Below are 23,854 nucleotides of genomic sequence, written 5' to 3' on the forward strand. Positions count from 1 at the left end.
GAAAGAGACAACCACTACACTACAACCACAACTTACAACTTGCAACGAAGGAGTCGATAATCGGAATGACCAGAAAAAAGTACTTCATTCAGGTGAAATTTAAATGAAAAATGCCAAGTTTTAAAGATTGATCTTATTTTAATTTTATTTTGACGTCCATTTTATTTCCATTTTCACAAGGACTACTACTAGCCTAGTACTACAAGAAATTCTGATCTTTTCTCCCTGAGTCCCCGTGGGCTGTGATGTGAAGACATTTCGAAAATAAGCGCCGCGCAAATCCCTTGAAAAGCCCTTTTTGATTGTTTTGACACATGAGATTAAAACCATCCTGGTATAAGAGTTTGGCATACAATATTGTTTGCTTATCGTTTTGTAAACATTTCAGTAACAACTTGATCTTAATTGCCCCTGCCCAGTTATCTCCATGTGTCTAGGAAAAAAGGATTTTGTGTCAAAAACTGGCGAAAATTTATTTTGAAAATATTCAATAGAACCTTTTTGGATGGGGCTAAATCATCAAAAAAGAATTGAAAACCTTTGCAGTTTTATATTGTTGCAATCTCTCTTTCATGGGGAGGCAATTTATATATTTGAATTCTTTATTCCTTATATGATCTGTTATTCAGATTCAAACAAAACCTGATGCATTTATTTTTAGCTGCCTGAGTTGTTTTGGTTTATCTTTTGTTTAAGAATGGAAACCAAGCACTGCTTGCAGAATTTGAGAAAATGATGCTTTCTGTAAAGAAATCTGAGCCTGCCCTTGATTTTACCAACGATTCTGGTAGCCATTGGTTTGCCAGACAGTCCTCCGCAAGAATTATTCTTGATGTCATGTCTCCTCTCCTGACGTCCTTTTTTCTGTTTGTATGTTTATTTTACTGCCAAAATGTATGCTTTTGTTGTCCTCTCCAAAATGAATGCTTGGTTTCTTATAAACAAACCAATCACAAAGATAATCCAAGTTGCTTTTTAATTGTTTTTTTATTTCATTGACGTTATTGTTCCCAAATACAAGACAGGAGTGATGTGCATACAGAAGTAAGTCACAATCCACTGCCAGTTGCATATCATTTACATCTAAAAAAATTTCACAAGGTCATGAGGTGTCTTTTCTTATGTTTACAACAAAAGTTGTGTTTGTTCCTTATAATGAAAGCCAAAAGTATTCTGAGTCAACAAAGCCAAGGTGCTTCATTCCTCAAAGGAAAATTTTGTGGACGATTGTGTCAAACGCTTTTTGTAGATCTACTAATATCATGGCAGTAAACATACTATCTTCAGATCAGGCCTTGCTCTCAGCCAAATGAAGATAGACACTTTCTAGCCCTTAAAAACTCTAGACACTTTATTTCGCACCTCTAAATAAAATTTCCTTGAGAGCATTCTTCAAGAGCTTTTGGAAGATCGAGAGCTTCATTCTACTGAAATGGTGAAAATAATAGACAATTAGATAAATTATGCCCCAATTAGTTAGTAAATAGATCAAATAAAATCAAGCAGTATATGAACATTTTGTTCTCCTTTTATTTTATATCTTGTTTTCTAAAATGATATAGAAAAGACATTCAAAAAAATTTTATCTCTGAAAAAATGAGCCCCACAGCCCCCCCTCCAGGCCCCTTTCTAGCAATTTCGATTCTAATTTTCATGAATGTTTTCTGAGAGCGAAAGTCTAGCTCCACAATGCAAGATGTCAGATTCCAATTTGCATCTGTATTCCATTTTGTATCATTTTGCATCAAAGCGGTATCGAATATGCTTTTTAGTCACCGGTTTTTTCGCATAAGGGAAACATATGGGCACCGTTTTTCACAGGTTTTCAGAAAACAATAACCACTGGTTTCAATATTGGCGCATAGATAGCATACTGTAAATTGTCACTGTGAGCGGCGACTAATTTCTCCGATTTTGAATTCCTTGGATACTTTTGGATAGAAGATGAAATAGGAAGCTGGGAACTCTGCTGGAATCTTTCCAACAAGGGAGTGCTGTTGTGTGGGGGTTCAATTTGGTAGTCAGTCGGGGAGAGATGCAGCAATTTTTGCAATTAAAATTTTAGATAAAATTCAAAATTTACAGAGAAAAATAATTCTCAGAATTTGACCGGTTTTTTGAAACCTGTGCAACCGGTCTGGATCCGCGCCTGGCTCGTAGTGATTTTGGAGTTCAAGTAATTTCAAGTAACCAAAGTTTTTTTCAGCAAAAGTTCTCTGCTTTAATTTTTCATTGAACGGATTTTGATGTTTTTATGATCCTGATTTTTGGCTCTAGTACTTTACCTTGTACAATAAATCATATGGTGATCAGATAAGTCTTGGTTGAGAACACCTTGCTGAAAAACTTTTAGAGCCCAATTATAAATTATATGATCTAATAGAGTTTCAGATTTTTCAGTTATGTATGTTGGTTCTTGGATCCTTTGCCCAAGTCTTTGAAGGGCCCAGAATTCTTTATAGCGCTTGATCCCATTAGAGTTACTCCTTTTACTGCCCATTCAAGTCTCCCAAGATAAAAATTTATTGATTATCAAACTTTTCTATTTTCAAAGAGGCTACATCAAGTTTTTTAAGAAAACCATTTGAGTAAGGTAGTCTGTAAATGATGCAAACTAGGACTGTTTTGGATTTTGGCAAAAATATATCCAAAAATATATGCTAGGAAAAAGTTGATTGACTATGAAGTCTTAGTGGCCGGTAGGCATCTTACTGTCACAAAATATGCTGCATGCGCTTTTTTCTTCTAGGTAAATGGCAATGTCATCATTCGCACACATATAGGCATTCATTGTGCTATGGAGCCATGTTTGTTTGATGAAACTGTTCAGGTCAGTACTTTGTTTGTGAGCTACCATATAAATTTTCATATAAAAATAAAGAGAGAACGACAAATTAGAATGAAAAATAATTCCATTTTTTGGTAATCCAAGAAGATTCTTTAAGATAAGATAGATTAAAGGATTATATAATTGAATGTGTTTATAATATTTCATTTGAAACTTCAACGTCACTCACAATCCTTGAGAAAGAAGGTATTTCAGAAATATCAGGAGATATTCACATGTCACTATCACATTTTTTTGCACAATCTGGGTTTTTGAGTAAATGCTTTGGATAGCAGAATCGCATGTTTTAGTTGTGGTTTTTTTATCTGAAAAAATGAGGTGACTGTTCTCTTTGGGGGAGTTTGTGGTTTCAAATGCTGGAATGGACATGCTCTTTTATTCTATCCTCGAACCCTTTTGCAAAAACTATGATGGAGAGCAGCATTTGATTGGGCAACCACAACAGACATGTGCTTGCAACTCTGATTGGCCTTTTTTCGATCCGCAACTGGATATATAGCTAAAGTATGTTCTAAAATGTATGCTTGTTTCAAAACCATTTTTGAATTCTGTACCACAAAATAATTGTTTGCAAATTTTTCTGGTCTTGACAGAGGTGGACATGGAATCTATATTATTGTTAACTTAAAACTTGTCAATATAATTCCTTTTTGAGTTTCATCTATTTCAATTGTGTATATCATTCACATTTTAGAATCAATATTGCCTCATTAATTCCACTGCCCATCTCCTCAGGTCATTCTCCAGTCTATAGAGAGCATTGTTTACAATCGTGTCCAGGAAGTGAAGACAGGTGTAGATGCGAAAAAATGGATCTTTCAATTTGGATGCACCAAAAGTAGGATCCTCGCTTATGGACATTTGAAGTCATCTTTTCCTGATATCTTGTTTATAGGCTCAACCAGCTTACAAATAGTTTCTACCAACATTTGCAATTAAGTAGCTTTTAAAACCTGTCCACATCAGATCTCTTAAAGATCTGTTAACGTAAGTCGTTAGTAAGACCTGTAAAAGTGAGCTATTATCAAGACCAATGGAAGTAAGCCTTTAGGACCCGTAGATGTGAGCAATTATTAATCCAGTTGAGAAGAACCTTCTTTAAGACCTTTCGAATCGAGCGAACATTAAGACCTGTTAAGATCTCCAAATATTCCTTTCTTGAAACTTTTTAATCAAGCACTTCAAGACTTTCATTCAAGTGCTTATGATCTTGGAATATCTAAGAAAGCTATTTACAAATATAAAGTTATTGTCAAATATTTGAAAAGCAGAAAATTTATAGGAACTATAATATCAAGATATCTTTGAATGTTGCTTTACTTTCTGCAATTATTGAATTTTTAACTCATTATAAAATCTCGTGCATAGCTTCGCATATCAATAGTCGATTTCTAATAACTGACACTGAAATACTTGTAACGATTTCTATTTCTTAAAGGAGATGAAATGCTTATATCTTATGCATTTCGACGCAGTCCAACTAAAAATTCCATCTTGATGAAGAATGATAAAACGGTATTTTGTCTTGTGGCTTTGCTATTTTGTGTTGCTATTTTTCTTTATAGTGGTTGTCTCGTACTAAAGACAACATGTTTTGCTCAATGCAATACACACACCTGGTCCAAAGAGTTAATGTTTTAAGATAAAACAAGCTGTAAGGATGTTTTAATTATTAACAATTTACTTAACTGAGGGCATGAATATTTGTTATTTAGAATTTCGTTGTGGCCGACTATGCGTTCTAATGTAATATTTTTTCAATTCTCAGCCTGGAGAAAAGAAACCATCACTGGAAGGTATACTTATTCATTTTTGCTTTGTTTCACTGTCAGTTCATGAATATTTGAGGGTCTGTCTACATGGGCCTATTTTTCAATTTTTTGCTGGCTGCAAATCCAAAGCAATTTATTGTTTGGTTTTGTAAATTTTGTTTCCTATCATTTTCTTCCACATTGTGGGTTGGCACGTGAAAATCGACACCTTTGTCATTTTTTGGCCAGGGCAGGAAGGTGGCTGTTTCGACAAAATCTTAATTTGCTTCTGTGCACGGAGAAGAAACTGGATTTCTAACCAGTGTTTATAGGAAACCAACGTTTTTTGGCCCAATACATTGGTTGGAATTCCCTTAACAGAAAAGTTGGTCTCGTTGAAACCCTAGCTTACAGAGCACTGATGAGTTGCTCCAAAACTAAGTTGGGACAAAATCAAAGAAATTCTTCTGGAGAATGACTACCAAGAAGATTCCATTCATTAACAATGAAATAGAGGATCATATACACACTTAATGATAACAAGTAAGACCAATGATGGTATGAGAGTACAATCCCCTCACGAAAGTACCCGGACAGTTCGAAGATCGATTGCACTTTCAGTTAAAAACAAATTTAGGGTGGCAATAATTTTTTTAGAAACCCTTCCAAAGTAAACCAGAGCATTAGAATGCTGCAAAACTTCTGCGCTTTTTATCCGTTATCATTTTTTGTTAAAATTCGAAACCTTTGCGCTACAAGCCTTACGCAAATCAACTGATGTCAAATAAGCGGAGAACATTAAAGTCAGGTGACTTGAATTTTTTTACAAACTGGTTCTTGAGACACAGATATTTTCAAATAAAGAGAAACCCGACGTTTTTACTGTCAGTTGGGAAAAATGCTTGCATGACCGATCATAAAACATGGATGACATTTGATAACATTTAACATGATCAAAAACTTTCTTGCAAAGCAGACATATCATTCAGTGCATGGCCATTAAAGCCATTTAATTTCTTTACTGCTGCAAGTCCTGCTGAAATCGGTTGGTACGATTCAGAATTTCATACATTCACAATTTTTTATCATTATCCTTTCAATATTTATCGTCAGCTTTTGAAAATTGTTTGTGGACATTTAATGCAATTTTGCGCAATGATGCAAGCCAGTTTTGATGCAAATTTGATTAGGGCGGAACGCTCAGACGTTGGTGTCGCGAGAGCTCTTGATACTTTTTGTTTTCAAATTTTTTTGCATATCTTGAAAGCGGTAATCTTTGTGCATCCAATGATACTAGCAATTTAATGATAGCTTCTTCCCATCATTGTGATAAAACATTATTTCTAGACACTGCTCAGAAGTCAATTCTTTTCTTTTGGTCGTTACCTTGCTGAGGAAAAACCCGCAGAGTTTGCTTACATCGCGCTAAGATTATTATTTGGGACGAATAAATAGATCAAAGGCCAAAAAAACGTGTAGAAAAAGTTCGAGGAAGTTGATTAAAAAGTTTTCATGAAAGCTGACTTTGAAATTTGTAAACAAATTTCTCTAACAACAGATTCACATCTGAATTCGAAACTGTCCGGATACTTTCGTGAGGGGAGTGTATAAGGAAATTAAGTTTGCGGAAACTAATATTTCTGGAGTTCACGTTTTTGGGTGAATCCATGAGCATCTTTTTGCGAAAAGCCAATTTTAAGGAAATCTGCAAAAATGAGCTGCAGCTTCTATTGAACTCTTCATAACAATAATTTCAGCACGTAAAATGTCCTCTAATCTATAAAATTTTATAAGAATTGAAGGGCAAATATAGCTGGAAGGCCGCCGAGAGGTTTCAGAGGCTCTGGGGCAAAATGGGAAAACGATGCCCCTGAAAAATTTTGCGACCACACCCTTCAGATTAGCTTAAAATGCATCTCAGAAAACTTCTTGCAGTTATTTCTTGCAGTCATTTCTTATAGTCGTTAGCTTGCTCCTTATAGCAAGTTATTTGCAATACACCCTTTTTTATACGAACCAGTGAATTCGAGTTCAAGGTTGACTGTTTTTTCAAAATATGAGGGTTCTTAATTTGTTCTTAAATTAATAGGTTGTAAGCAGTGCGATTGCTAGCGTTTTCGCTCAGGGAGGTGTTCAGGCCTTATTTCCCAACAAAGTGAGTGAGACAGCCTTTATTTGCCCACAGGTTTCAATATTCACCGAAAAAGAGCCCGACATATGGCTAAAAGTTTTTGAGATAAAACGTTGTTCAAAATTGCATTTTGCAGTAGCTCAGCCTCAGCTCGTTCTTAATTAGGTTGTAACTTTTGACCAATTTGAGGCTCGTGTTTTTATAAAAATTTTCTTATAAAAAAGAGTGTGTTACAAAAACGAAATTTGACCATGACCAATAAATTGAATGAATTATCGGTTGAAATTTGGTCAAACTTCCTATTTAATGCTAAGGTTCCCGCTGCGTGACCAACTTTCTTGAGGTCTGCAAACAGACGTGACGCCCCCCCCCCCCTCCCCACGTCATCAAAGATACACCCATCCTACCATAGAATAGTAATTGCTGTGCTAACCATCTATGCTAATAGACCGGGCTACAGTGGCGGTAGGTACCACCTCAGGGCGGAGAAATTCAAATGGATATTTTCAGGTAGCTATGGGTCTGGTTACTTGGAAAAGTGATGGTGAACGGGAAATTGTTGGGGTTTAAGGGGTAAATACAGGGGTTAAAGTTCGTCATATTAGCATATTACCTCTGCGGAGGAGCCAGTGTTTTGTTTACGACTTCAGAGCATGGCAAGTGCTTGTTATCATAAAAAAATGATCTAGAGGGTGTCTTTTAGAGCCTCTTCTTCAAATTCCGACATATTGTTACAAAAGAGTAGTCATGTGACCATTTTTTACACCTTACCATATTTGGAAGGTGAGCTTATTTAACAGAATACCTTTGTTCTTTTTTTTGTACCACGTATTCTTTTGTTTGATACTCTTAAATGTTAGAAGATGCAAGTTAAGGCAAAAATACCTGCATTTGTCATTGTTTGTCCATTGTAGGTTTCATTTTCACTTTCTTTATCATCTCTGAAGGTCACGTCTTCTTCAAGATCCAGGAACAAGTCAGTCAGTTCGTCTGGAAATGCTTGTCGTTGCCAGTCTATAGTCAGGTTCCCTTTCCAGCCAAAAGTAGAAAGATCTGTTAAATTTATGGACCTTTCACCCGATGACTTCCAAATCTTTGCAATGATGTTTGATCGCAATATGTGTAGCCTCAGTGATGATTGACATGGAGGCAAGAGTGAAAAGTCTATGGCTTTACCTTGTCTTACATACTTCTTGCCAAATAATTTTTTCCTCACATCATTGACATTTTTTTGCCGGTATCCATATAAATGGCAAACAAATCTTCAAGGTTAACAAATATTTGCTCATCAAGTTCCCAAACCTGCCCAAGTAGCGAAAATGTGTTAACAAATCTGTTGTTCTTCTGGACAACCTCCCAAAATTCTGATTTCCCTTTGCGGAAAAAAGATGACACATGAATGCATGAAAGCCTATCAGGCACTTCTTCAAACCATCTTCCATCTCAAGATCAGACAAAAATAGTCCTTTTCTATTCAAACCAACTCCAAAATCGAGATATACTTGACTTTGCTCTTTAATAATACTAAATAAAATTACCAAGATGTCGATGTCTGAGGATGGAGAGCGTACAACAACTTTTTTCGATGGATGCCGAGTTAAAGCGTTTCTTTTTCCTTGTAAACTCTTTGTAGCAGATTTCATGCTATTAAAATTCTTTAGCTATGAGATCAAAATCTTTAATTTCATAATAAATGTTCTGATCGATGTTGGCTTCAGCAGCTTCTTTTTACGTTAGTTCGGCCTACTTCGTCGTGATCGTTATTGGTGCATGATGTTTCTGTTGCCTCTTTACCCGGTACCTTTGGCAAAAATTACACAGCTGGGGTTAAACATATGGTCTCTGAGTAGCTGCAGTCTTTAGTCTTTGTGGACGCTGAATAGCTTCAGTGCTAGTTTCTGCGAGGAATTTCTCATGGGACAGGATCTTTGTAAATTTTTTTATAACAAGGTTCTAAGTGAACTCCGTGCTTATTTGGATCAACCTCGTCAGGAATGGAGCTGTATTGTTCTTCGTGGAGATTTTTGCCACCAAGTCGTAAACGAGTAGCCTTTGCAATTTTATCTTTATTGATGTCAGACAAATCTTTAATAATACTGTACAGACAATCTTTGCTCGGGTAATGAATAATACAGCTTAGGCCTTGCATGTTTAAAAATATAAATAAAACACGACCTCCTCAATACTTTAAAGGTACACAGAGTATCCAATTTTCAGAGTGAAAATAACAACTTACATACTGAAAATGACGCTTAGAGCAAAACAATTCTTTCTTGGTAATGATGCAAACAGGTCTTTTTGTTCTGCTACGTATTTCCGTGATTTCTTGAGTTCATTGCGTTACATATTTTTTGTTACTGTTTGTACAAATATTTTCAAAGCGATGAATTGCGAAAAAAGTTGCCCAGCATCTGAAGGAGATGTGGAGTCATCACGAAATAACCAAATGCGCATGAAATCAAACGGACCTAATAAATTATCATGTCTTCGCAACCATTATTCTACACATAGTTAAAACCAGTCATAAACTTAAAGTTATTCAGGGTATCTATCAACAACAGCTCGGTTGTAAAATAAGCTTGCTGATTTATACATTATTTTAACATTTAGGAGTATTAAACAAAAGAATTTTCGGGTACTCTGTTAGAAAAGGCTCACCTTCCAAATATGAAAAGGGGTAAAAATTGGTCACGTGACGACTCTAATTGTAGCGATATGTCGGAATTTAAAGAAGAGGCTCTAAAAGACTCCCTCTAGATCATTTTTTATGATAACAAGCACTTTCCATGCTCTGAAGTCGTAAACAAAACAGTGGCTCCTCCGCAGAGGTAATATGCTAATATGACGAACTTTAACCTCCGTATTTACCCCTTAAACCCCAACAATTTCCTGTTCACCATCACTTTTCCAAGTAACCTGACCAATAGCTACCTGAAAATATCCATTTGAATTTCTCCGCCCTGAGGTGGCACCTACCGCCACTGTAGCCTGGTCTATAAAGCAACCACGTCAGGTTTGCACGGCTAATAAGAGTATTTCACATTTCAAGGCGTTGCTTTGGTTTACTCGTATATTTGCACTTTGCCCGAGCTATCCGAGTTTTCGTTTTTCCCATCGAGCCAGAAATAAAAATCAGATTCATTTCTGTATTTATTGGAAGTATTTCCTCTTACTGAATAATGTGCAGTCTTCTGTTAGATGTTTAAAACTTTTGGATTTTATGGACAATTGTTTATGATATGTAATGTTATAACTTCGTATTCTTATAAAGGGAACAACGAGTGCACTATCGAAAACATATACGGTCCTGGGTCCTGTGTCATGGCTCCTGGGTCCTGGATCCCGGGTCCCGGGTCCTGGGCCCTGGGTCCTGCCTTAAAGCCCTGGGTCCTTGTTTTCCGGTATGCCCCGCTAAATATGATTCTGTTTTTAATCCTTTCCTCCAGGGGGCTTCTGGCAGTGCTTCGGCATCTTCTGTGAGCAGCTTGTTATTACTGCAACTGAACAAATTGTGAATTCTTGTAACTCTCCGGTTGGTACTCCATAACGGAAATATAATCTTCTTTTTATGATACCCATTTGCATCTCAAAATGTCGTCTTGTTAAATTAGATACTGGCTTTGAAAACAGCAAACATTTTACGACATACTAAAAGCTTTTTCGTCTGACACTCCTCAGAGCATAAAACGTCAGAATAAGGTTCCGAAAGAACACGATGTAAAATATATACCCAGTTGTGGATCGAAATAGGCCAGTCAGAAAAACGCAAGCACAACACCGGTTTGGTTGAACAATCACTGCCGCGAGCCTAAAGAAAAATTACCAATGGAGTCCAGGAGAGAAAACGAACTCTTTCTGTCTACACAATGGCGGCTTTTTCGTTTTTATGTAGATCAACTCCAAAACTGCTAGATGGAAGGACGACCGGGCTCTGCCAATTATCCGAAACATGTCGTCATTATAGAGTTTTGCACAATCTGGGTTGTCTAAAAGATGTTGACCAATGGCAGAATCACTTGTTTTAACAGTGTTTCTAGACCTACAAGATCGAGGAGGCTGTTCTCTTTGAGGGGCAGTTTTGTTTCTTATGTTGGAAGGAACATGCTGTCTTATCCTATCCCCCAATCTTTGGGTTGTGCGTCCTACGTAGCCAGAATCACACTGGCACGTAAATTCATAAATGACGGAGCTTTTTTGGTTGGTAGGAACGCAATCCTTTTGAATGGTTGGAAGGGCTCTCCTAGTGCTGTAAACAATCCGAGGATTGACAGCAAAGAAACATTTGGTTATGGCTTGCCTAATCTGACTCTCGAGTCGCAAGGAAGTGTTACCAATCCATGGTAGTTTCAAATAAACTGGGCACTCTTGCGGACCAAACTTTTGAACAGCCGAAAAACTTGCGACCTTCTCCTTAGTATAAGATAAAATTACGTCTTCTGGGTAGCCGTTGTCCAGGAAGATCGTTTTGAATTTTTCCAGTTCAGCGTGCAGTTTAGATTTCGAGCAGATCATGAGTGCCCTATGTACTAATGTTTTGACAAGGTTGACTTTGCGTTGTTTTGGGCAAAATGAATTCCAGCGTATGTACTGACCGGTAAAAGTAGGCTTGCGATATACACTGGTAAGAAATCCAGTGTTAGACTTTTCGACCAAAACATCTAAAAATGGCAAGGAATCATTTTCTTCCTTTTCAAACGTAAACTGGAGGGCTGGGTGTAGGCTATTAAGGTGTTTTAGAAAAATATCACACTCAGCCTCTGTTTTGAAAATGGTATATGTGTCATCCACATACCGAAAATAGACACCTGGCTTTTGGTCGTAGTCAAACAAACGCTCTTCATGAAAGCCAACAAAGATATTGGCCAAGGCAGGTCCCAGAGGGCTACCCATAGCGACACCATCCTTTTGTTGGTACATTTCATTGTTAAAACTGAATTCAACTGAACGTGTTGCAGTTTCCATCAGTTCAATGAATACTTCCTCTAGGAATGGTGGGCTATTAAGCTCGCACCGGTACAAAGCGTCGGCACATATTTTGATGGTCTCACTCAAAGGAACATTTGTGAAAAGACTACTAATGTCAAAAGAACACATGAAAGATGTTTCGTTTTCGATGTTCAAGTTTTGCATGAACTCAGCGAACGTAAAAGAATCCTTGATGCAATGTTTTGAATATTTTCGATCCACAACTGGGTATATATTTTCCATCGTGTTCTTTCGGAACCTTATTCTGACGTTTTTTGCTCTGAGGAGTGTCAGACGAAAAAGCTTTTAGTATGTCGTAAAATGTTTGCTGTTTTCAAAGCCATTTTTAAATTAGATACCTTAAACCCTACGCCAAATTTACTATTTTCTTGCTTTCTTTGCGAATCCCCTTATCATGTTCTGGTTTCTCTTTTTCGAATATGTTTATTCATTTGCCTAAACTGCTTATTGACTGCAGAATTTTTGCTCCCATTATTTTTCCAGTTCTTTATACCTCACTCCTGCCAGTTTCTCAACATACGTACAATATTTACTTTTTTGCCGTAGTTTTCCTTTTGCCTTTCTGAGAGCTAGCCTTTACTTATGGCCTTTTGCTATTTCCAGATGCAGAATATGTTCCTGAATGAATGCAATCCAAGCAAATACTTCTTTGGCTCTTCATTATCACTAACGATGTCTACAAAACGAAAAAAGGCAGCCTTCACAAAAATGTAAACACGATCAGTAGTTTTCCTTCCTTAATTACTTGACAATTGTTTAGCAAAGGACGATCAATTATGTCACAAATTGTACGACTTGTATATCTCGAATTCGAAAAGGTCCATCCATTAATGCGTATGTTATAAAAGTTAAAATGACCTGAAATCACCTGAAATCTGATCTCCTAGCACATAGCAATTTGATTCCCTATTTTAAAGGAATCAAACATCGCAAACTCGTTGGGCCTGAATAATCTTCATGTCACATCAGTTTACTTTATGAGAAATTTGTGACTCTACTCCTTTTTGTTGATCATCAACTGTATTTTCTCTTTTATTTCGATATTCATGGTTTCGTGTAGCAGAGCCAAGCACGACTATAATGTAACCCGAGAGCCTATGAGGCACTGCTTCGTAACCAACGGCTAAAGCTTGTTGTCCAAGATAGAGACATTCCGGGTAGATTCCATTTACAGACCTTTATCTACCGCCACACCCTATACAACATTGTATTGTCTGTTTGTAATATAGCTTACATATTGAAATGGAACTGGTGGAACTCAAATCTTAACATCGTTTGTCCAGGGTTTACAACAACCCCAGCCTATTCCATCGAACTTTGTCTCGTTCCTTTGATTTTCTTAGGAGGTTCAAATCCGCAATTGAGCAATCAGAGGAAGATAGAGATGTTTCCCAAAAGTTTCAAGGTAAAAAGCGTGAGACGAATACTGTTGAAAAAATGGCCAAACTGTGTGGACGTTTTTTATACGACACTCACTCTAAGGATAGTAATGCTAAATCGTGCGCATCAAAGACCGAACTTGATTGCCAATCATTTGCTACTGTCAACAAAAGTAAAAGACATTTGGAAGTGGATAACTCAGTGCCTTTGCAAGACTCCAAACGAACAAGGATGACCAAAAGCATTAAACCTCAATCAAAGGGGATGAGTGAATTTGAAGTTGTAGAAAAATCTAAAGAAATGATATTAATTGACAATTATGATGAAGTATCCTTTGAAAATATAAGGCAAGTTTATTTTTCTAAATTTATGCTGCATTTTGATAACTATTCCCCCATAGTATGACAAAATTTAAATTAACTTGAAGTACGAGCTTTAAGAAAGATTTTTCTAGCAGTTGTCATGAAACAATGTTTTAGTTCTAGACAATGGTAGTAACGACATATTTAAGGCAAGCTATCCTCATTACCCTTGAAGATACCCAAGAGATAATACACAGAACTGTATAACATCATATGTCTTCATCTGTGTTAACCTGAATTTACTAATTCTTTCTCGTTGATTGGAAATGTAATGCAACGGGCAGGATTGTTTTCAAATTGATAGCAGAAAAATGAATTCTTTGTTGTTGATAATTTATATAAAACTACTTTCACTTCACATTTCCATTTATGCGGCCTTTTGCGGTTTTATTCTCTTGGCATTTTTGTTGAACTTTCAACCCTCCACAATCTCTCTTACGGTTCTAATATGAATTTATTAGAGTTATTTCTCGGCAGTTCCTCTTTGGTCTATTTGTTTTAATCTGGTCATAAAAATTTCTGAAACTTTTAGTCTTTGTCTATTGCTTTGTCATCCTTAAAAAGGAAGGTTAGTCGTCGAAATCTATCATTTGGTACGGAAACTGTCTTGATTTTGTTTATCAAGACTGGATCACTGGAATTGCCTGACGAATTCGAAAAAAGTGCAAACGAGCAGAGGCTTTCAAGGTTGTATATAATATAATTTTTCAAATTTTCAGGCAATTCCCAAACAAAAGACTGCCTTTACTAAAACACCATCAAATCATTAATGTTGTCATTATTCTGTCTTGACAAACCTATGAAACAGAGCCTCAAGTTATCACTCTGTTTTGTTGTTTTAAAAGATTGCCCGAATTATTTTGTAGTTCTGTGACCGATATTACTACTACCCAGATTCGGTCTGTTGTGAGGTCTATGGAGCCAGATATCAGAAGTATTTTTGAAGGCACGGTAATGCTTGTGAAATTTATTAATCTGTTGTTCTAGAGTCGCTCTATTTCTATACGAATAATTCAGCTGTATGAAAGATTATTGACCTTCACTTCCCGATAAAATTAGGCTAAAATTGCCAAATACTGGGCTATTCACGACATTCTAATTTATTGTGGTGCTGTCTTGCATCTCTAGATTTTCTTGTGAAAACGTTTGAAACATTTCTTGCAGACGTATTCAGCGAGACATCAAGAATACAAAAAAGGAGGAGCAAGTCGAGGTATTTTAATCAAACCGCCTTTTCAGCTTAAATTTACTCATACTCCAACATGCCATGACCAATAGAATTCTTATTTTTTCTCTGACTCTAACACGTTATACCAAGTACCCAAATGAAATGAACGAAGAATGCACGAAGAATATTCAACATTCGATATCTCAAACTAGTAGAGGAAAGCAAAGTTTGTGCAGAATATCAAACATCGGCCTAAACAGGATAATTTTTAAGGGTTTTCTTTCGAATTTGGAAACATTTTCAGGGACCTGTGTTTTCGGACTGTCGCTGTATTAACTGATGAAGAAAGATTGACGAAATTTAGAAATCAGCCAATGAAAAGCACATCGACCTAATCTAGCGATGATTTTCGCCCCACAAGCTGCTTTGAAAAGGGCGCCCTGCTGGCAATGATGCCAACAGGATGCACATCATTTTACTGTGTTGAGTTTATGAGGATGCAAAGCCAAGGAAACATGTCTCTTTCTTTTTTATATATATTTATATATGTTATAAGCACTCCACCCGTATAAATGCTCCGTATGAAGATTATTTTTATTATGAAGAATTATGTGCGTGCACTATTGATAGCATTCTCTTCATTTGTAGCCAGACTTGTTTCAAATTCAAATTATCACCATTTTACTGAAGAGCAACAGGAATGCATCACGGACACATTAAGACAGATCTTTTGCTATAAACATACAAAGGTAATTCTACAGCTTTCAGAAATAAAGCTACATCTAGTGAAATTAAAGTATCAACAGATCACTTCAAGTTGGACATGTGTTCATTATTCCAGTATGTGACAAATGATATCAAATGGTTTAAAAACAAATCGTATTGCCTATTTTTATGTCTTTCTGCCATCGATCTTAAAAACATGCAGGATGATTCAAGAAAGGGTGCTGCCAAATCAGTGTTTTATGAGAAAAGTTGGAACTTAATCATTTATTTGAATTTTTTGCATTTATATTTGCTATTACAAGTGATGTCCTTTCCCTCATGAAACTGTTTGATTCTATGAATTTGTCAACAAAGTTATTGAATTTGCTCATAGTTGAATGCAATAGATCTTTGTGTTTCATACTTGAGACTAGAAGCTAGGAGTTTAATGTCTTTAAGTACAAGGATTTTCAAATTGTATGATATATCTTTGAAAGACTAGATTTGGCAGTTACTAGACAAAAAGTCTCTCATTAGCCTTAGCTGCATTCGCAAGAAACTAATTGTGGCATATTTCGGTCATTTCTTTTGCCCTAAGAAAAAGAGCCTTTGCAAGATATTTTTAAATTTTGAGCCTTAATATGTAATAAATTTTTAGTCTGATGTCTCCTGTCTATTATCAGAGCTACCAGATACGTTTGTTGCCTGGTTAAAAACTTGAGTGTGCTTACTGGCCATGACAAGTCTAAAGAGAACAAGATTTTATGAGTGTCTTTGACATGAAAGGAATATATGCATTGTAAGACTTCCTTACATCCTAGCTTACCTAATCCTATCACACAGTTCAATGGGTTTATATCTCTCGTTCTCGTTTCAGTATTTCGATTACATATTAAAAGTACTCGTTCCTGAAACCATGGTGATGGTAATTGGGGCTGTGAAGAATAATTGTAAACGTTCAGAGGTACTTGCTTTTAAGGCTTTTTATGCTGTTCTACTTTCTTTTTGCGTCACAAAGGTTTTGTAATGATATATGTATTGTAGTCTACTATATTTACGGTCTATTTTGCACATGAAAATAACGCAATGAATACATCAGCTGCTGCAAAAACTGCAATTGCCTCTGCTTAGCTAACAATGAGTCAGGCTTTGATTGAACAAGGACTAATAAGCTCTATCACTGCCCAATGAGCTCTATTAAGTGTTTAGATTGTAAAGATAGCTTTTTATAGTTGTTACACCACATAGTCGTAGAAAATCGTTAGCCATATAAAGAACGTAAATCTGCTGCAAATTTGCTAAGATGAGAAATTGAAACACCAGAATTTTTCAAATAGTTTTTCTTGTATCTATTCAGTATAAAAACTTATAGTAAATAATTTCCTAAAGTACTAAGTACGAACTACTAAACTACATTACAAGGACGGTACTCAGGAGGAGCAATTTATCACGACTGGCCAATGGTATTGGACGTGTTTGTTAATATAGCTAATAACATAGTTATAACAATACATAGGCATATAATACACTATAATGCTACATAAACAGTACAATATTACATATACATGTTAATACCTAAGCCAATAGGTTGATGATCTTTTGGCTTTTCATAACCCAAAGCTAAAGGAAGAATTGATTGATTTTGCACACGGATATTTTATCAAGTTCTTTCAGATTATGTTGTGTAAATCAAAAGACTTCTTAAGTAAGATTTGTGTTACATTGTATCTAGATAATGTGCAGTAAGCCTTTAAAGGGACTGGTTGCCTGATATTGACTTGCAAGCCATAAGATTGATTTTTTCAAGGCATTTCCATGTATTTTATTGACGTAATCTAGGATAGGAAAAATTGTACTGTAAAATAAAGATAAAAGCAGTTTTGAGTGAAAACCACTCCATTCGTTGCATTTTCAAAAGTAGGATTTTTGAGCTTTTTGCTTAATTATATCAATATGAGCACTGTAGACATTAGCTCTATATATGCTAGGCTTGCGGCGCAAGCGTAAAAAGCTCTAGACAAATTCTAAAACTCTTGCAACATCTCTACCAGTAATAAATACGTTGTAGTGTTAATGTTATAGGCAATGTTTAATATATTCCGCAATAAACGCCATCTTTTCTGGTTATGAGCGGCATGCGGGGAGCTCCAGCGCAAACACGTCCATTGGTTATTTTTCCAAGTAAACTGACTGCTAAAAAACTGTGACATTTGATAAATCTGAAATACTGAAGCCCCTCCACATCACTCTTTTTACCGGTCTATATTCGCCATCGACAGTAAAAAGAAACATGCGATGCTCCAGTGCAGCTCAAGTGCAGCTCCTGAGAGAAGTTCGAATTTTCCGGACTTGAGCTTGCAGTCGGCCTGAGCGTAAACATTCCCAAATATTTCACAATCCACGACATTTTCTGCCTGCGAATATTCTTTGCGTGATATGTCATTTCAAATCTAATTGTTTTGCTCTTTTTACTATTGGGACTATGAAAGTGAGAGGAATTGTCGAAACTGTCTGTTTATCATGATCTGCATTCAGTAATTCGAGTCAAAAGGCTTGCCAGTATAGTCAGAATGTACGGACCAAAGCATTCGGTAGACCTGAACCCAACCTTGCCAAATACTTGATGATTTGCAGGGACCAACTTTCTTAAACTATTACACTTGATAGCATCATAAATTCTAAGAACTGTCGCATCTCAGTATTCTCATCTTTGTCAACTATGAAGGTAGAAAATGAGCAGAAACTTGTGCTCCTTTCCGCTCAGGCCCGGCGCACACTTGAGCTATCAGCTGAGCTGAGTTTCACTCGTGATTGTTGGCGTAAGCTGTTTCCTCAAGTGTGCGGTGTCCGGTTCTTGGATTTTCGTCACGCGTGTCATCGGCGCAAGTAATTTAACATGTTAGATAATTTTGTGCACGGGTGGAAATTTCCTCACAGTGTGCGCGCATTTTCAGCTATCAGCTCAGCAATCGATGCGAATTCGCATGCAATTTATGATATGTTACCGCCAGGGGCGAAGCCAAAAAATTTTTCGGAGGGGTTCAGAAATTATTTTTGCCGAGAATAAGGGCGTGTCTCACTCTCTATCGATGTAGTCATACGATAAATAATCTTTTATGCTGCTTTTATGCATTTCTATTTCAAAACTCATACTTTAGTCCTATACTTTCAAAGTCCAACTGTTACAGAAACGTTAATATTTTGCAATAATCGCAGAAAGGTTACAATAATACTACAGGGTAAGAAAAAATGTCTTCTTTTGCCAAGCAAAATCCTTAATGTACTGATGGGCAAAATGCTGGGGAGGTGGGATACAGCATAGCCTCTTTGGCGAAGCCCCTGGTTACCGCATGCCTAAATTTACCATTAATTTAGAAGTACCAAATAAATATACCATTGATTTCGAAGTACCATCAAGGTATTTGTACTCATTGCATTCTTTGATCTTTTATCACCGAATTTCCAAGCATACCTTAGCCCTTCTCTTATATTTTTTGACAACCATTATCTTAACCATTCAATAAAACCAAGAACAAAGTGAACAGCAATGGACGCGACAGACAACCTTGCAAAACACCGCGATGTCATAAAAGTCTTAATTTTTGCATACAGGGACTTAATCACATCTAACATTACAATTAATTTCACAAGAGAAAACATTATCTATGAGACTTTTTAAGTCAACTGAAGCAAAGGCCTTCTTAGAATCCCCAAAGCATAAATAAAGTATCCTTACTAAAAATGTATTCTCAATTATGGCATGATGTGTAAAACACGATTTTCAATATGATTTCTATAGGCAATTCAATTCTCCAGTATCTGATTCTACTGTGTTAAACTCTCCCGCTTTCTGATTCAGGCGGTTTTCAAAAATTGCTAAGAAATGCTTTCCAATAAAGCTAAGCATTGTAATCCCTTTATAGTTTTCATGGTCAGATCATTTAATTTTTGAAGGATTTATCCTCTATTCTTTTCTCCAAAGGCAACTAATTTATCTGTTTAAAATTTCTCTTAATTAAATTTCAAGTAAAGTTATCGGATTTTATAAAGACGCCTTCTTCTCTAAACGCCTCCCTATACTAAATGCTGAATTGAATTCCTAAAAAAATAGCAAAATAGCTGCTGGGGACTTTTATCAAAGGGAGTACGTAAATTGTAGAATGTCGGAATATTGGATGCTAGCTACATGAACTTGTGGATTTGCAAATGATAAGTACTAGTGTCATTGACTATCACTGAGTGAAATGCGGAATTATGTCTATGCTGAATATTTACCGGTCAGGATATTGGAATGTTGGATGTTAGGCTAGGGAATCATTGTTTGTTATATTTACGTTACCATTTTTCAATCTGTAAGAATTTGGAATTTATGCCAGTTTATGATGTTTGTTTCATTTTAGCTTCAAAAAGACAATGGAGAGATGGGAGGTACATCGCCCTAGTTGCCATCTTTCAAGAAAACATTTCGAAGTTTGTGGTATTTAGTGTTTTATGTAATGGCAAAATGGTAGCCACAACCTTTCCAATTTAATGCTAAAAGTTTTTTCTAAATAGCGTAGACAGTAAGTTGTAAAATTTAAATCTACCGAAGTTGAAAATGAATATTTTTTGCTTGTCTATATTAGGTTTCGGAACAATTTTTGGTGTTCTTGAACATCTTCTTCTTATGTTTGTTTGTTCTAAAATTTCATGGTGGAGAGTGGAAGTCTTGACTATTATCGAATTTTTGGCTATGTTTTTTGTACATAATTTATAATCTATTACTTGAAAATCTACGGTACACAAACCAACTCTACAGGGAGTTTTATAACAACCAAAACCGGTCTGGCTCTTGAAAAATCAAGTTCTTCTTTGTGGAGATTTCCTGAACCTGGTGATTGAATTAAGAATAAAGTCAAGAGGAAAAGTGTCAGAAATATGACGGGCTATTATTTCTCTCAAAGTTACGGTAAACGTTTTTGACACAATATTTGGTTTTCTTTTCCTAAAACCAAACTATTAACGGAATCAGATAAAACTATCAGCATTCGATGCACAAGAGTGTTGCGATTCCAACCATATCAAAATAATTGGCAAATATTGCAAAATGATACTTTCCAGGCAAATGTAATGCTTAAATGAGTGTACAACTTTCAAAAGCTATTTTTTACCCTTGCGTTTAGGGTATTAAAATCTGACTTGTATCAGCAGAAAGCACAGATCCTAAGCTACCACAGTATTTCTCAAGTTCCTCCTCCCCTTGAAATTATGCCCTGTCAAAAATTGGAAAACAACAATTTTTCTTTCCTCTTATTGCTGTATTTGGCTATAAAAGACGGACCAGAGCAAATGCAAAAATTTTTAGACACAATTTGCTTACCCTACACTTTCCTGGCCATGTGCAAATTTTTGAGCCATTCGATTGGTTCCTTGGTAGTCAGGGCTGTTAGACCCAGATTTTGAGAGAGTTGTGCAAAATCGAATACCAGCATGAAACTTCGTCCACAAGGGTAGTTTTGGGCGCTGAACAAGATAAGATGCACACCCCAGCTGAGATATGCCCTCAAGTGCTATTTTTAGAACGTTGTATTGGGCCCCGGCCCGGAAAACAATTTATTCTAATAACATCGCTGGTACTTGTGATACAAACATGAAAATTGGAACAAATTGGCAGTTTGATATGCTCAAAAAGACAGGATGCAGACCCCAGCTGAGAAATGCCCCCCAAGTGCTATTTTCAGACCATCACTAGGTCCCAGGTCTCTAAAGCGTTTATTTTAAATACGTTGCTGCAAGTTGTGATGCCAGCATAAAAACTGGTAGAGGTGAGCAGATTGCAAAATGCAGTTAATGGATGAAATGTTGGATCGTTTGACCACCTCAGCCAACATTGTTGGCTTATTAAGAAACATATGCTTTCATCCAAAAACCCTTATTTTGAGACACTTCTAGGGGGCCCCTTCAGGGGCCCAAATGTTTAGGGGCACTGAGTTTTGTGCTTAAAAGTGCACACTGTGCGTTACGCCACTGCACAATATGTGATATATTCAATGAAAACTAGCCTGGCAAAAGGTTTTGTCCAAACGTCTAAACTAAAGGATGATACAAATTTATCTCCAGTTCTACTCAGCTCAGCAACTGCAGACGCGTGCTTGCTGTTTTAGGAATTAGTGCCCAAGGTGGGGGAATCATCTAAACAGCAAAGTATCTGCCACAATACACAGGGGTTTGAGGCAGGAACGTAAATTGGCAGATATTTGGAGGGGTGTAGGGCTCAAAATTTCCGACTGATAAACGTCAATTCTAATTTTGTATGAGGGCCTTAACTTTCATAGTTTTTTACCAATTAAACCTTATAAATTGTCTCGTAAATAATTATTCAGCTGTATGATAAGGTTTCTAGATTTTGTAAATTTGGAAGATCGAGCATAAAGACCGTTAGTTTAATTAATGCATCAAAACATACGTAGTCCAAATATCAGGTGTTAATTTTTCTCCTTCTACGACTTGCCCATTGCTCCACTCGATCTCGAACGTAGGAAGTTCTTGACAATTTTCAAGCGACTAAATGTTCTTTCATTCTTTACTACTTTACTGTTAAACCAAGCACGTAAATACTGGGGGGTCTGGGGTGCTACAGTTTACAAGGTCATTTGTGTCAAAACTTCAGTTTTCACGAATGATTCAAATTTTTTCCGATTAACCTAGCTCTCTACCAACAGCTTCAACTTTTCCGGGTGTGCTCAAATCTTCCGACTGGGTAAAAGATTAGGGGGTGTCCTTACAATGGTAAATTACCAGTCTGTGAGTGTATCGATTGGCCAGGACCCTCGACAGATAACACGAAAAAGATACTCGTTGTGTGATGCACTCTCTATCACCAAAACAATAAAACAGAATTAAAATGTGATCAACACACTGATAAAATAACTGAAACTAATTAACAAACAATACGAGGATTACACGACATGTTGACAAACTCATTTAATAGAAAAGTCAAACCGTTACACCATCTCCCCTCTATAAAAGAAAATACGCGAAGATTAAAATCTCTTGATATCCAAGAAAGAATAACAATTAAAGGACCAAAAGTCATCAAGACCTTGATGCATGAATTGGCATGCTAAGGTGGTGCATACATAATCACTCGGAGTTCCCAATTTTTCCAAATTCTTCTTGGAAATCAAAGTCAAATCCCACTGAAGGCCCATGCCTGCCTTCTGCTGCAACCCTACATGGCGGCCACATGCAAAACTGTTTTGGCAAAAAGGAACGTCACTTAGATTTGAAGAATCACACGATGTTGTGTGTACTCCATATTAGAGGAATGATCTGTTAGTTTGTTGCAACATTGCTATTAGTATTTTAGATGTTTAAAAGGAAAAATAGAATGGAAAATATATCAGTTCAAAATTCCAAATCAGACATCCTCATCTTCGCACAATAAAACAGGGACCCCAAACAACATCAAACAACATCATAGATATGTCACCAAATGTAGCATACTTAGGCTCTTCTCACGACGTTGCATTTTTTTATATTCCATTAAAAATTTTACAATACATATTACATACTACTTTCCCTACAATTCCTTAACAATACTACAAGAACTATACCATGAGGAGCAGAAGACTATGACTACCCCATGGTGCTTGAAAGAAAAGTCAGAACTACACACAATTTTACAAATTACTACTATAAAAAAGGGAAAATTTACTCGGCATTAAGAGATTTGGTGGTGGTTGCATGCATATGGTTAGATTTTGAAAAGATATCAGTCAAATCGACCAGCTGAGCGGACGAGACGTAAGGTCAATTCGAGTTCAAGTCATTAGAAAGTTTTCATCACCGTATAAAAGTATGTGTGTCAAGGAATTGTTTGAAAGATTGGTGACTAGGACAAATGGCCGTAATAATTCTACAATTCCAGCAAGAAGATCTCTTCGCTGAACATGAAAAGAAGGGGAAAGCAACATAAAGTGCTCAGTATCCTCAATGCGGACTGAAGGTCTGAATGCGGACTGAAGTATCCATCTATTAGCGGACTGAAGGCCCAGACCAACCAGCCTAGGTCTTCAAAAGTTAGCACGCAAAAGATACTCCTTGTTTGATGCTTGCTTTGTTATCCAAGAGTAAAACTGCTATTATCAACACACTAATAATAAGGAACTAATCAACAAAAAAAGGAACGCTACACTATAATACTTTACAAGACAAGTGACTTTAACACACAACCACGAAATAACATAATTCATTAAATACAATAGCAGAACTGTCACCTCTGGGTGCTATAGCTTGTTAAAAAACCTAGAGTTTAAATCGCTTTGAAAAAAGCAAACATTTTACAACATATTGGCTAAAAGTTTTTTCGTCTGACAATCCTCTGAGTATAAAACGTCAGAATAAGGATCCGAAAGAACATTACGTAACATAAAAGAACATAGTTTTATAAACATTACGTAATGCGCCTTTGAGGCGCGTGGATAAATAGCGCAATATAAATGCCTTTATTATTATCATAATATTATAAATTGTTTGCTTTTT

At 36.4% G+C, this 23,854-nt stretch overlaps 1 protein-coding gene across 3 annotated transcripts; it reads left to right on the forward strand.

Annotated features, from left to right (window-relative positions):
* Window positions 1–20: 20 nt before the first annotated feature.
* On the forward strand, window positions 21–22,384 carry LOC148959171 (uncharacterized). 3 transcript variants are annotated; one of them, XM_089110619.1, is made up of 14 exons: window positions 21–92; window positions 2,750–2,830; window positions 3,584–3,686; window positions 4,287–4,363; window positions 4,617–4,644; window positions 10,177–10,262; window positions 12,320–12,426; window positions 13,060–13,423; window positions 14,027–14,145; window positions 14,325–14,409; window positions 14,623–14,671; window positions 15,275–15,375; window positions 16,209–16,295; window positions 19,732–22,384. In XM_089110619.1, the coding sequence occupies exons 1-14, from the start codon at window positions 66–68 to the stop codon at window positions 19,771–19,773; spliced, it is 1,356 nt and encodes a 451-aa protein (XP_088966745.1). In that variant the 5' UTR covers window positions 21–65; the 3' UTR covers window positions 19,774–22,384. The 3 variants fall into 3 exon arrangements, 2 of the variants coding, with proteins under 2 accessions (XP_088966745.1, XP_088966746.1); XR_016144135.1 differs by lacking the exon at window positions 19,732–22,384 and having other exon boundaries at window positions 14,325–14,404; XM_089110620.1 differs by lacking the exon at window positions 14,027–14,145 and having other exon boundaries at window positions 13,060–13,443.
* The last annotated feature ends 1,470 nt before the right edge of the window (window positions 22,385–23,854 follow it).

This window comes from Rhopilema esculentum, chromosome 10 (assembly GCF_057945365.1).
Source record: "Rhopilema esculentum isolate cy_ngs chromosome 10, ASM5794536v1, whole genome shotgun sequence".
Lineage (NCBI taxonomy): Eukaryota > Metazoa > Cnidaria > Scyphozoa > Rhizostomeae > Rhizostomatidae > Rhopilema > Rhopilema esculentum.